This window comes from Chiloscyllium punctatum, chromosome 2 (assembly GCF_047496795.1).
Source record: "Chiloscyllium punctatum isolate Juve2018m chromosome 2, sChiPun1.3, whole genome shotgun sequence".
Lineage (NCBI taxonomy): Eukaryota > Metazoa > Chordata > Chondrichthyes > Orectolobiformes > Hemiscylliidae > Chiloscyllium > Chiloscyllium punctatum.
The window spans coordinates 137,706,291-137,720,483 of NC_092740.1; the positions used below are offsets into that span (position 1 = coordinate 137,706,291).

Genomic DNA, 14,193 nt, shown 5'->3' on the forward strand with positions numbered 1-14,193 from the left:
CTCTCTACATAAAAAAATTGCCTCTCATCTTTTTTAAAATCTTTCTCCTCTCACCTTAGAAATATGGCCCCTAGTCTTGAAATCTGCCACCCTAGAGAAGAGACACCTGACATTTGCCTTATTGTAAGGAAAAGAATTGTACATGTTGTTCTTTCCGCAAAAATCACAAGGCTCAGTGTGGGCTATCAGAGGAGGTGGGTGTCGGTTAAGTAAGATATGCCTGTACAAACAATTACAAGCATCTGTTTCCCGGTTCTGCAAAAACAAACAAAAAAGACCACCATTAAGGGGTCATAGAGCTCGGTGTGAATAAAGGATCAAAGGAAATATTGCTTTGGTAAGCATGGAAACAGATGGCAGTGAAGAAGGATAAATAACAATAAGACCACAGAGGGAGGTAGTCAAACGGTCTTGTGAGGCCAGAGATAAACATTTTGTCACGGACAAGGCTGGATGAGTTCAGAGATAAACAGCCGGGTTTAGATTAGAAACAGATGTAAATGGGGAGGAGCAATGGGAGGACGGAAGAGAAACGAATTACATAAATATTGTGTACTTGTTGAATTCAGTGTGTGTGTGTGCCTGCCTTGTGGACACAACATCCCTCTTGCAAGAGCGTAATAAACAATACAACTCATTCAAATCTTGTCTCGGACTGAAATTATTGAAGTGAGTGAGCTTCGTTTCTCACACCTTATCTATACCTCTCACTATTTTATAAATCTCTATAAGGTCAACTCTCAATCTCCTACACTCCAGTGAAAAAAGTCCCAACCTCTCCCTATAATTCAAACCCTCCAGTCCCAGCAATATCCTGGTAAGTCGCTTCTGAACCCTTTCCAGCTTAATAATATTGTTCCTATAACAGGGTGACTAGAACTGCACACAGTACACCAGAAGAGGCTTCACCAGTGTCCTGGATTAGTGGTGCTGGAAGAGCACAGCAGTTCGGGCAACATCCAAGTAGCTTCGAAATCGACGTTTTGGGCAAAAGCCCTTCATCAGCCCTTCATCAGCCCTTCCTGATGAAGGGCTTTTGCCTGAAACGTCGATTTTGAAGCTACTTGGATGCTGCCTGTACTGCTGTGCTCTTCCAGCACCACTAATCCAGAATCTGGTTTCCAGCATCTGCAGTCATTGTTTTTACCTTCACCAGTGTCCTGTATGACTCCCAAACTCAAAGGTCTGACCAATGAAGGCAAGCATGCTAAATGCCTTCTTAACCACCTTACCTATACAGGTACAGAAGCCTGAACACATGTACCATCCGGTTTCATAACAGTTTCTACCCTACTGTTGTTAGAATACTGAATGGACTCATAAACTCTTAACATTTGCCTGTACCTGTGTTTTTGTTTTTGCCACTGTTTACCTATTATTTACTCTCTATGCTATTTAACTACGTGATCTGCCTGTATTGCTCACAAGACAAAGCTTTTCACTGTGTCTCGGTATACATGACAGTAAATTAAATTCAAAAATTCAATTTGATTCTATATGTAATGCAAAGAATTATGTAGCTGAACCGCTAGGTCTCTCTGTTCTACAACACTACCCAAGGCCCTTCTTTTAATTGTGTAAGTCTTGTCTTTGCTTGTTTTACCAAAATCTAATACCTTGCATTTATCCAAATTAAATTCCATTTACCACTCTTTAGACTATTGACCCAATTAGAGTCATAGAGTCATAGAGATGTACAGCATGGAAACAGACCCTTTGGTCCAACCCGTCCATGCCGACCAGATATCCCAACCCAATCTAGTCCCACCTGCTAGTACCGGCCCATATCCCTCCAAACCCTTCCTATTCATAGACCCATCCAGATGCCTTTTAAATGTTGCAATTGTACTGACCACCAGCATTTCCTCTGGAAGCTCATTCCATACATGTTCCACCCTCTGCATGAAAAAGTTGTTCCTTAGGTCTCTTTTATATCTGTCCCCTCTCACCCTAAACCTATGCCCTCTAGTTCTGGACTCCCCCATCTCAGGGAAAATACCTTGTCTATTTACCCTATCCATGCCCCTCATGATTTTATAAACCTCTGTAAGGTCACCCCTCAGCCTCCAATGTTCCAGGGAACACAGACCTAGCCTATTCAACCTCGCCTTATAGCTCAAATCCTCCAACCCTGGCAACATTCTTGTAAATCTTTTCTGAACCTTTTCAAGTTTCACAATAGGAAGGAGACCAAAATTCCAAATATTGCAATATTCCAAAAGTGGCCTAATCAATGTCTTGTACAGCTGCAACATGACCTCCCAACTCCTGTACTCAATACTCTGACCATAAAGGAAAGCATACCAAAGGTGTTCTTCACTATCCTATCGACCTGCAATGCTACTTTCAAGGAGCTATGAACCTGCACTCTCTGTTCAGCAACACTCCCCATGATCTTTCCATTAAGTGTATAAGATTTGCTTTTCCAAAATGCAGCACCTCGCATTATTTGTATTAAACTCAATCTGACACTTCTCAGCCCATTGACCCATCTAATCATGACCTGGTTGAAATCTGAGATAACCTTCTTCACTGTCCACTGCAACTTCAATTTTGGTATGATCTGCAAACTTACTAATTATACCTCTTAAGCTCACATCCAAATCATTTATATAAATGATAAAAAGTAGTGGACCCTTACACTGATCCTTGTGGCACTCCACTGGTCACAGGTCTCCAGTTTGAAAAACAACCCTCTACCACCACACTCTGTCTTCTATCTTTGAGCCAGATCTATATCCAAATGGCTAGTTCTCCCTGTATTTCATGAGATCTAACCTTGCTAACCAGTCTCCCATGGGGAACCTTGTCAAACGCCTTACTGAAGTTTATATAGATCACGTCTACCGCTCTGCCCTTATCAATCCTCTTTGATACGTCTCCAAAAAACTCAATTAAGTTTGTGAGACATGATTTCACATGCACAAAGCCATGTTGACTATCTCCAATCAGTCCTTGCCTTTCCAAATACATGTACATCCTGTCCTTTATGATGGTCTCCAACAACTTGCCCACCACCGATGTCAGGCTCACTGGTCTATATTTCCCTGGCGTGTCCTTACCACCTTTCTTAAATAGTGGCACCACGTTAGCCAATTGATCAAATCTCTTTGTAATCTTAGATAACCATCTTCACTGTCCACTAAAGCACCAATCTTTGTGTCATCTGCAAACTCACTAACCATGCTTCCTTTGGTCTCATCTAAATTATTTATACAAATGACAAGCAAAAGCAGACACAACACCGATCCCTGTTAAACACTGCTGGTCACACATCTCCTGTCCGAAAAACAGCTCTCTACCATCACTGTCTGTCTCCTGTCCTTAAACAATTTTGGATCCAATTAGCAAGCTCACCCAGAATCCCATGCGATCTAACTTTACTAATTAGTCTACAATGCGGAACCTTGTCAAAGGCTTTAGTAAAGTCCAAGTAAATAATGTCAACCATATCAGAAGACTGTTGGCTCCATAGTGAGGATACAAGACTGCACAAATGGCAAACATGATTTCATGGAAAAATTGTGATTCATTTGTTGGTGACTAGGCTTTTGTTATCTGACACATTAAGGAATTGGCTGAAGTATCACTAGTTGCATCCATATTTGTCAGTGTACTGTCAACAACCCAAGCAATTGTTCATATTTTTGTTAAAAAAAACTAAACATGATAAAGTTACTCAGAATCATAGAAGGATACAATACTGGAAGCTATTCTGCCTATCATGCCAGAACCACTTCTTTGAAAGAACCAAGCAATTAAGTCTCAATCCTCTGCTCTTTCCTTGAGGAAGTATTTAATTTTCAATTATTGTCACCAACTCCTTTTTGCAAGTTACAATTGCATATGCTTCCAATACCCTTTCAGGCGTTGCATACAACTCACTGCATAAAAACAAAATCTCCTCATCTCCCCTCTGGCTCTTTTACCAATTACATCTTATATAATTGCCATTTCACAGAAATTAACATACCTTGTGGAGGCATTAACTAATGTCTTCAAGCTGCATGGATTGCGAATCATTTTATCTAAAATGCTAACTATTTCTTCAAATTTGGGCCTGCTGTTGCGATCCTTCTGCCAACAATCAAGCATTAACTGGTAAAGGGCAGCTGGGCAGTCCATGGGAGTTGGCAAGCGATACCCTTCTTCCACAGCCTTTATCACCTATTGCAAACAAACCAAATGTTATTTCAAATGGTAACACATAGCTAATGTCACACACCATTTACTCCACTTTGTTGCAGTTCCGCTCATTTCTCATTAAACCTATATGTGCAAACTTGATTTACAGCTTACAAACTTGGAAAGCACTGTCATAAAGTCATGCAACATGACAGCAGACCCTTTGGTCCAACTCAATGCCAATCACGTTTCCCAAACTAAACTAGTCTGTGTTTGGCCCATATCCCTCTAAATCTTTCCTGTCCTTTCATAAAGGGAACATTGTATTATGTTGTCAATACTTAACTTGCTGTGGATGTAATCCTTAACGAGCAGTCTAACATGTTGAATATTTACTGACCTTTACTTACCTGATGTGTCCCTTAAAGCTGAAGGATTCCACTTTGTGTTTTTGAGAGTATCAGCTTCTGGATGCACGTGTCACAATCAGGTTCAGTGTGTTTTTTTACATTACTGGGCTATTTTCTTCATGGCAAGACCATTGGCTTTTCACCACAAAAAAATTAAAACTGATGAGAAAAGAAAAGGTCCAGCTTGTGTTTCCTCGAAAGTAGATCTCATGTTTATATAACCTATGTATCTGTACTCTCTAGAATTAGAATGCTGGTTCAGGAGGCAAGTACACTGCATAGACTTAGGTTCCACTCTGCAATGTGCCACAAAAATCAAAAAGTCAATCTTTACAGAAAGGTTCAAAGATTTCTATTGCACATAGCACACAAAATGATTCTTCTCTCACACTTAAGGACCAGGAGCATATTGTCTCTTTTTCTTGCCCTCTTTCCTGATTTAACAGATCTCACTCAAGCCCTGGTTAAATATATAGCAATTGGGCTCAGCAGTTAGGCACAGGAACTCAAGAATTGAAAGAGAAAAGGCAATTCTGTTCCTCAATTCAATACAAACATGATTGATATTATGAGAGCAGTTTCATTTTCCTTCCTGTTCCCCCATAATGTTCTTTGTAAATCAGAAAGTGTCTAATTCGCCTTGAGTATATTCAAAGACCCAGACACTTCTGCTCCTGCATGACACAGAATTCCAAACATCAATAATTCTCTGAGAGAAGAAAATCTTTTTCGTCTCTATCTTGTCCTTTGTTCTGAACCTGTGCCACCTCATTCTGAATTTTTCGAAGAGACTAAGCATCCTCTCATATTGTACAAGTGTATGCACTTTGACCAAGAGGAGAATTGGTTTGCAAATGATAGCCCTATGGTGGCAGTCTTTTGCTAGATATCTTCATACACACTTGTCTTTAAAATTATCTTGCTGTAAAGTACTGACTTGTACATTTACATAATTCGCTATTTGTGCTTTGCCTAAGATGTCAATGCAGTGTGCTGCATTTTGGCTCTACTTCAGTTACTTTCTCATACAATGCTCCTTATTTATTGGTGAGGCTGGAGTTTGAGAACCAAAAGCTAGTTTGATAAAAATATATTATAAAAAGTGTGCTGATGTCTTTGTTAAAATAATGGAATATTCATCTACCACTGCCTACAGTGATTTCCAGGGTAAATGCTTTCTTCCATGAATGTCTACAAGTTCTGATGCTGAGAAGTACTCACATCTTGATTAGTCATTTCCCAGTAAGGTCTCTCTCCGTAAGACATCACCTCCCACATGACAATTCCATAACTCCAAACATCACTGGCTGAAGTGAACTTGCGGTAAGCTATTGCCTCTGGAGCTGTCCATCTGATTGGAATCTTCCCTCCCTGTCCAACAAACGGGGAAAAAAATGTCAATGTCTAAGGATGCTAGACACCTTGGAAGAGACATCGAAATAAGATGTAGAAACAACTAAGTAGACTTGACAGAAGGCAGCCAATCTGCAGAGAACAAAGCCCCTATGTAATGGTTGACTGACTGCTAATTGGTTGTCTTGATTTTTCAAACTGGTTTTGTCTGAATACTTGTCTGAACAATTGACAGAATGTTTCACCTATTTCTTCACTGGTAGGAATCCTTTGATCAGCAAAAAGCATAGATAAATAATCCATCCACAGTTTCTTACATCCTGTGCATTCTATCTGAGAATACTTTATAATTACTGAACAAAGGAATGGATAATTCTGTGTTATATCCCCTGTCCTCTCCACTGCTAAACTGTATTTAATTTTTAATCTGTCGCAAATGAGGTAGAGACCAATATAGATCCTCCATTTATTTAATTTGTCCACTTTGTACATTTTTACATTCTTCTGTTGAATAGCTAGTGGTAAATCTCATTCAATAAATTAATTTACTGATTTCCAGGGTAAATGCTTTCTTCCATGACTGTTAATGTTCAACATTCACAATGAATTGGATCAACTCTACAGGATGTTAGAGAGAGAGCAAGACAAATATCATCATTTAAATCTACTTCTTCACGATCTTTCATCTAGAGAAAGGAATGAGCTACAGCATTTGTTTTGTGAACATTTCCTGCCTGATAGTCCTCTGGAACAGTGGATCATCAGCATGAAAGCTAGCCAAACATTCATTTAAATAAGCAGTATTTACTCGGCATTGTCAATTGGATTAATTCAAACAAAAAGAGCCTGAAGCAAGACAAGGTGAAACACAATGCACTGGACACCGACTGAGTTCATTCCTTAAACTAAAATTGGGTATATGTAGGGGTCTGCAGCATGGAACAATTGGAGCAACAGAAACATATCTGGAGTACATGGAGACAGAAAGGTAAACAGGATTATATTAGTCAACCTCTGAATCTTCTCATGTAAATTCCATCTCATCCATGATTATAATTCATATTGGATTAGACTCCGATGAAACACCTAGGAACTACATTACTGGTGTTATGTAGATGCATGTTGTTATTGTTATGTAAGCTGTCCAAAAATAGACTCTGCAAACTTAGCAATTGTCCTTGCCAAATTCTATTGGCTTTCCAGAATGACCCTATGTTATTCTTAAAATCCTTCATCTTGTTTTCAAATCAATGCTACTTGCTCCACCTGCAAACCTCAGGTTCTTGCTAAGTCTAATTCAGAACAGTAGTTATCGTTTTTATTGTATGTTGTCATATGTCTTACAAAAGTGACCAAATAAGTCTTTCTCCCAGTCCAGTTGTCAATAATTTAAAACAAATAAGTGAAAAATCAAACAGCTCTTCAAAGGATTTTAATCACAGGTGATAAAACAGGGTAAAAACAAAATCTGTAACAAACACAAATTGCTGAAGAAATGCAGAATTGCTGGAACTCTGTGGAGGCAGAAATAGAGTATGATCTGAGAATGGATAAGAAACTGGATGAGGAATAGAACAGGCTGTGCCAGGGTGGGGATGAAGGAAACACTGTGCTGAATGTGCCAGGTGTCAGTGCTGGGATTCTGCTCATTTTCTTCTACAACATGGATTCATACAGAAAAGAGGTAAAACTGGTATCCAACTGCGAGTGGACCTGAAAGGGAACCTCAGAAATGGCAATGAACTGGACAAAAATAAGTATTTGATCAGATTAACAGTGAGTAAAATCTGATGTGTCAAAATACTGCACATAGGAAGAAAAAAATTAATGAACAAGTATCACACAAAGCATTCTGACACAGCTAAGGATTAAGCTGAGAGAACCAGCAGAGTCCTCAACACAGAGAAGCCAAACCTCTTTTGGTGCAGCTCATGCAACAGGAACTCCAAAGCTCACAACATCTAGAGGTTAAAAATCACACAACACCAGGTTATAGTCCAGCAGGTTTAATTGGAAGCACACTAGCTTTCGGAGCGACGCTCCTTCATCAGGTGATAGTGGAGGGCTCGATCGTAACACAGAATTTCTAGCAAAGATTTACAGTGTGATGTAACTGAAATTATAATGTATAATTTCAGTTACATCACATTGTAAATTTTTGCTAGAAATTCTGTGTTACGATCGAGCCCTCCACTATCACCTGATGAAGGAGCATCGCTCCGAAAGCTAGTGTGCTTCCAATTAAATCTGTTGGACTATAATCTGGTGTTGTGTGATTTTTAACTTTGTACACCCCAGTCCAATACCAGCATCTCCGAATCATAATATCTAGAGGAGCATTGTTGCCTACATCAAAAGGATCCCTGGTCTCTGACAACAAGGTGTACATAGATTTATGTTCTGAGCACCTCTCTTTATCTTACCTGTTGTTCCTGTGCTACATCAATAACAACTTGCGTTCATATAGTGCTTTTAACATCATAATACATCTCAAGGTATTCACAACAGAATGAAACACAGTCAGCAAGTGAGAAATAACTAAGACTTTTTTTATTCACTAGTGGGACATGAGTGTCACTGACTGGCCAGCAATTATTGGCTGTACCCAGTTGCACTTGAGAACATGGTGATGAGCTGCCTCCTTGAACCATTGCAGTCCATGTGCTGTAGGTTAGCCTACAATGCCATTGGGAGGGAATTACAAGATTTTGACCCAATGACAGTAAAGGAACGGCAATATATTTCCAAGTCAGGATGGTGAATGGAAATTGCAGGTGATGTTCCTGTGTATCATTTATACTTGTCCTTCTAGATGGAAGTTATCGTGGTTTTGGAAGCTGCTATTTAAGGACCTTTGGTGAATTTCTGTGGTGCATCTTGTAGATAACACACTACTGTTATGGAGTGCTGATGCTGAAGAGACTGAATGCTTGAGAATGTGGTGCCAATCAAGTGGATTGCTTTGTCCTGATTGGTGTCAAGCTTCTTAAGTGTTGTTGGAGATGCATCCATCTTTAGCAAATGAGGGATATTACATCTCATTCCTGACTTGTGCCTTATAGTTGGTCAACAGGCTTTGGGGATTCAGGAGGTGAGTTACTCACCGCAGTACTCTTGCCCTCTGACCTGCTGTTGCAGCAATTGTGTTTGTGTGGTAAGTCCAGTTGAGCTTCTGGTCAATGGAAACCCAAGGATGTTGATCATGAGGGATTCTGTGATGGTAACACCATTGAAGGTCAAGGGGCAGTGGTTAGATTGTCTGTTGGTGATTGTCACAACCTGGTTGGAGTCATCCTTAATCCCAAATTAATGTTCTGGGGACATGGGTTTGAATCCTATCATGATGGATGGTGAAGTTTAATAAAAATCTAAAATAAAAAAGCTAGCACAATGGCAACCACGTAAAGACTGTTGTAAAATCCCATTAGGTTCACTAAATGTGGATTAGGGAAGGTAACATGCCACCCTTGCCTGGTCTAGCCTACATGTGACCCAGACCCCCAATTCGGCTAACTTTTAACTTTGCGCAAGTAAGGATGGGAAATAAGTCTCAGCCTAAGCAGCAATGTCCACATCTTGTGAACAAGTAAAAATGTTGCATGCTAACAACTCGCATGGGGTGTTTCTGGGATCACAAAGCTAGGGGCAACCTTGGAAACAATTTGATCTCTGCAGGTTTTGGGGATCTTGCTCTGCTGATGTGTACAGAGAGCTTTTGGGTCCCTGCTTTTAGAAAGAAAATATGTTCTGTAATCATCAATTGCTGACATATTAGACTGTCTACCCGAGAGCTACCACAATATGTTTCAGAGTGTGCAGGAATCCATTAACAACTTACATGGTTTTCACACATTGCCTTCAGTCTTAGAGTACACCCTCACCTCAACAGATGGTCAAGCTTAGATGACTGGCAGGAATTTGCTGCACCAGTTAGTGCTTATTGAAAGGATGTTCATATTGGGGCCAAGTTTTTAGTTCTATCATCTCTGAGTGAATCAGATCACTAATGTCATATAGCCTGCTTCCCCATTGATTCTGAACATTGAACCTCAGATTAATAGTAGGGTAGTAGGTACAGTTGCTACAAATAGAACACATTGATTTCCCACAGGATAAAAAGCCCTCGGAAGTCAACTAATCAAAGATCAACCTGATTCCAAAGAAAGCCAGTTGTGCTAGTCTCCTAACAGTCATGATGTTCCTGTATAGGCTTAGTTTTAACATCTTAGAGACCCTTATCAGTATCATATCCACTCTTCAACCTCCCTCACCAAGGCCACAGCCAGATACCGGGAAATACAGTACAGACTATCCACAAAATGCATCCCAATAATTTACTGCAGTTTTGATAGGGGCAGATGAAGATAGATTTAAACAGTATATAAAGGTTGCCCCTTGATCCCCATCTCCACTCAACTGTGCTGTCCACAATTAGTGGTTACATTGAGGAAGTAGTAATGGCACAAAAATGCTGACAAAATGTCTTCACACCAGTAAAGCACCCTGAATTTACACACATCTTTGTTCAGCAGTACACTTTTCACTTTTTCTGCAGCTAGCATTTTAATTCCAGTAAAATGATTTTGGGATGTCCTTTTTTAAGAAAGATCCTTGTTACAAAGTAAATCCATTGTTAACCAAAGAAATTGTTGAGATATTGTAGCTTTCACAAAAACCATCTTTTGATACTTATACAGAAACAACAAAGCTTTAAAAGGATACAGAAAGTTTGATGGTTTGAGAGTGTGTAGATTGTTGGCTGATACAGCAATGCAGTGCAATCCCAAACTGAATGTGTGCAGATTGAAAATGTTACTTGGTCATCGTCACATATAAACAAATATCAGCTCTTGCAAATTAACTTTTACACGAGATAGGGGATTTCAAAAAAGATCCACAACAAATTTGATGTGAGCTGCAAAGGTTTAATTGTGACTTAATTTGACTGAACAGCCAAAATGCATTGTTTTCATCTTCTCCTCTACAGAGGAGAAGCTGAAGGACTGGATCAAATGTATTTACATATCAATGCCCTGTCACTTCTGCCATGTTCAACAATGAGCTGATTTATTAACATGGTCTTGAAGTGAAATACATTAAAGACTGGGATGTTAACGTATAAACATGGTCTCATCGGCTAGTAACAAACATGGCTTTATGTTCCTGCCACCTTTCGTTCTCAATATTCCCAAGCTTGTCAAAAGATCAGCTAGTCAAATTCTAACTATTATAAAGTTCTGCTCATCCATCATACCTGTGCACATAAATCCAAACTTGATCCTGCCTTAGTAATATCTTTGTTTTAAAATTCTCATTTGTTAGTTTCAGATGTTTTTTGGTTTTGTTGTTTTCTATCTCTAACTTCTTCAAGCCCTAAAATCCTCCTAAGATCTTCACAGTCCTACTTCTGGCCTCTCGGGCACCCTCCTATTTATATTGCTCTCTCACTAGTTATCATCACTTCAGCTGCCTAGACCCAATACCCTGGCATTTCATCCAATAATTGTCTTGTCTCTCTTCTGGCCCATTTCCTTTAAGTCATTCCTTAAAATGTATTTTTTTCCATCAAACATTTAGTCACTTGTTCTAATTGGCCAAAGGTTTGTTAGGAAGATAGATGTTGCAGGAATTGAAACTTTAGGAGGGTACTTACCCAGAGCTCAGAGACCTCACAAAGAAACCTCTGCTCTGAATTGGAGTTAGCCAAGAATGGTTAGATGAATTAAAATCTGCTGTACCTTCTAGGTAGCTATTAACTTGAATCTCTCCTTCCCTGCCCTCTCTTTTCATGCACAATGGAGAGACAACAACTGCTCCCCACATCCCAAAGGATCCTACACCACTCCCGCAAAACCCTAACTTCCACAGCCCTACCAAACATGACACACACCACCAAGTGGATTAGACATGGCCTGACTCCCAACCCCACCGCGCCCACCCACGACTCCGGATCTGATATCCCCCATTCTGGAATACTCCAATAACACACAAGATATCCACCCATTGTTGCAACTCCCTCTGACTCCCCACGGACTGGTCTCCTTCCTCTCATTTAACCTAGCCTGGCTCCTGCCCAATACAAAATACCACTCAAGCTCACTGGACCTATCCTGACACACCCAACTCCTCCCCGTGATCTACCTAAAGCACACGTCCTCTTACCTGCTAACCTGCCCTCTCTCCACCTCTCATGCTGACCCCTTAACTCTAGACACTCCAACCCCTCGCTCACTTGCCATTCTACTCTCTCGCCCATCTGACACTTTCCAGTCTCTCTCATCTTCTCTCAATAGCAGTGAAAGTGACTTCAGGGCTCTTAAATCCTGGAATATTCAGGAAGAAGGGAGACTGTTTCAACACTGATCCCCGTCATTGCTGGAATGTACATGTTCTACCCTTAGAGTAGAATGCTTCAGTTGAGAAGGGTCTTGGCCTGGACGCTGATACAGACAACTCATCTAAAGGCAAGTGTATATTTTATCATCTGATCAGGGTCAGAAATAATGCATCTGACAGTCTGGGCCAATATGTTGTTATGTATTACAGCGTCGCATTTTTGTTGATAACATTCTGTGAAATACTTGAGAATGTTTTTTATTACAATAAAGGCACAATATAATGCAAGTTGTTTTTCCACTTGTGAAATTTTAATTTTGCCCAATTATCAGCCAGCGTTACATTGGAAAACATAGGAAGCTTTAGTTGAGTAAACAATTGACTACCAAAGGTGAAAGTGAGGACTACAGATGCTGGAGATCAGAGTTGAAGAGTGTGGATATTGCCTGACCGGCTGTGCTTTTTCCAGCAGCGCACACCCCCACTAAAGTCCCCAACAAACAGAACTTTGTTGTTCCTTTGTCATCACTGGACCAAAATCTCAGAACATCTTATCTATCAGCACTACAAGCCCCATGCAGCGTAGTGATTCAAGAGAATGTTCCGCCACCAAATTCTCAAAGGCAATTACAAAAGAACGCAAAATGTTAGCTTTACTAGTAGTGCCCATATCAGACAATGAATAAAGAAACACTTTAGTCAATAACTATAAGCATGTCAAGACTGTAAAGATTGCTGCAGCTGTACCTTAAGAAAGGCTGAGAAAGACTACAGATATCAAAGCTACAGTAATTTTCTCTCCATCCCGACTGCCTCAATGTCTGGAACTCTATTTTGCACGGTGAAGTGTTAGACATTGGGAAAGCTGATTTGTTTTTTTATATCCCACTATAATGTTCCAAAATCCTTAATGATGGTAGCTATACCAAAGATCTGATACATGTACTTTATACATTTGTAATCTGTGGTCTATTATACTTTATTCAAACGATAAACAAAGACAACACTGACCAAGTGTAGTTTCACATACCCTTGTTGTATAAGCAGCTTCTGGATCATCTTCAAGAACACGGGAAAGGCCAAAATCAGACACCTTACTGACCAGGTTACTGTTGACTAAGATGTTTCGAGCAGCCAGATCTCGGTGGACGTAACCCATATCTGAAAGATACCTCATTCCAGAAGCAATTCCTCTCAGCATTCCCACTAGTTGGATGACTGTAAATTGGCCATCATTTTTCTAAAGTAGAGTTAAAACATTGATCATTTGACGTCTCCACTGTTACACTGTAATTCCATTGAGGAGCAAACAAAGGCTAGATTGAACGATAGTTTAATTGGAAACATATTGAGATGAGTTTGTAGAAAGAGGTCCATTTTGAACTTTCTCTCCTAAAGTATCAAACAAAACACTACCATAGAGATAGATGAAGCTTCCTTCTCTTACCATCACCTAAATTATTAATACTGGAGACACACCAGCAGAAACTGATTGAGCTACATGTTTTTTTGGTCATGGGATATTTTGTGTTTTTTTCTCATATGCATTGGTAAGGATTTCCTATTTTTCTCTGCCATTGCACACTTGGCATCAAGCCAGATCAATTTATAATATATTATATACGTTATATATGTATGGTGTGGCTGTTTCATAGTTAATTGCAGTTTCCTTGTTTACAAGGACAGAATTCCAACTGTGTGCTTTCCCATCAAGTTTCGTTGGAGACAAGAAAACTGCAGCTGCTGGAATCCAAGGTAGACAAGCATGAGGCTGGACAAATACAGCAAGCCAGACAGCATCAGAAGGTGGAGAGGTCAACGTTTAGGTGTAACCTGAAGAAGGGTTACACCCAAAACATTGACTTCTCCACTTCCTGATGTTCCCTGGCTTGCTGTATTCTTCTAGCATCCTGCTTGTCTTCCCAACAAGTCTAGATGCCTGCCTCTACTGCTGTTGGCAGAAAACAGA

At 40.0% G+C, this 14,193-nt stretch overlaps 1 protein-coding gene across 4 annotated transcripts in view; it reads right to left on the minus strand.

Moving 5' to 3' along the window:
* The window catches only part of LOC140490277 (ephrin type-A receptor 5-like), a 329,076-nt gene that overhangs the window by 17,369 nt on the left and 297,514 nt on the right, over positions 1–14,193 (minus strand). For all 4 annotated transcript variants that reach the window (XM_072589095.1, XM_072589094.1, XM_072589093.1 and 1 more), the window contains 3 exons: positions 13,255–13,464; positions 5,757–5,906; positions 3,974–4,167 (listed from right to left, as the gene is read on the minus strand). In XM_072589095.1, coding sequence (XP_072445196.1) covers positions 3,974–4,167; positions 5,757–5,906; positions 13,255–13,464 — 554 coding nt within the window. The remainder of the gene's footprint in view (positions 1–3,973; positions 4,168–5,756; positions 5,907–13,254; positions 13,465–14,193) is intronic.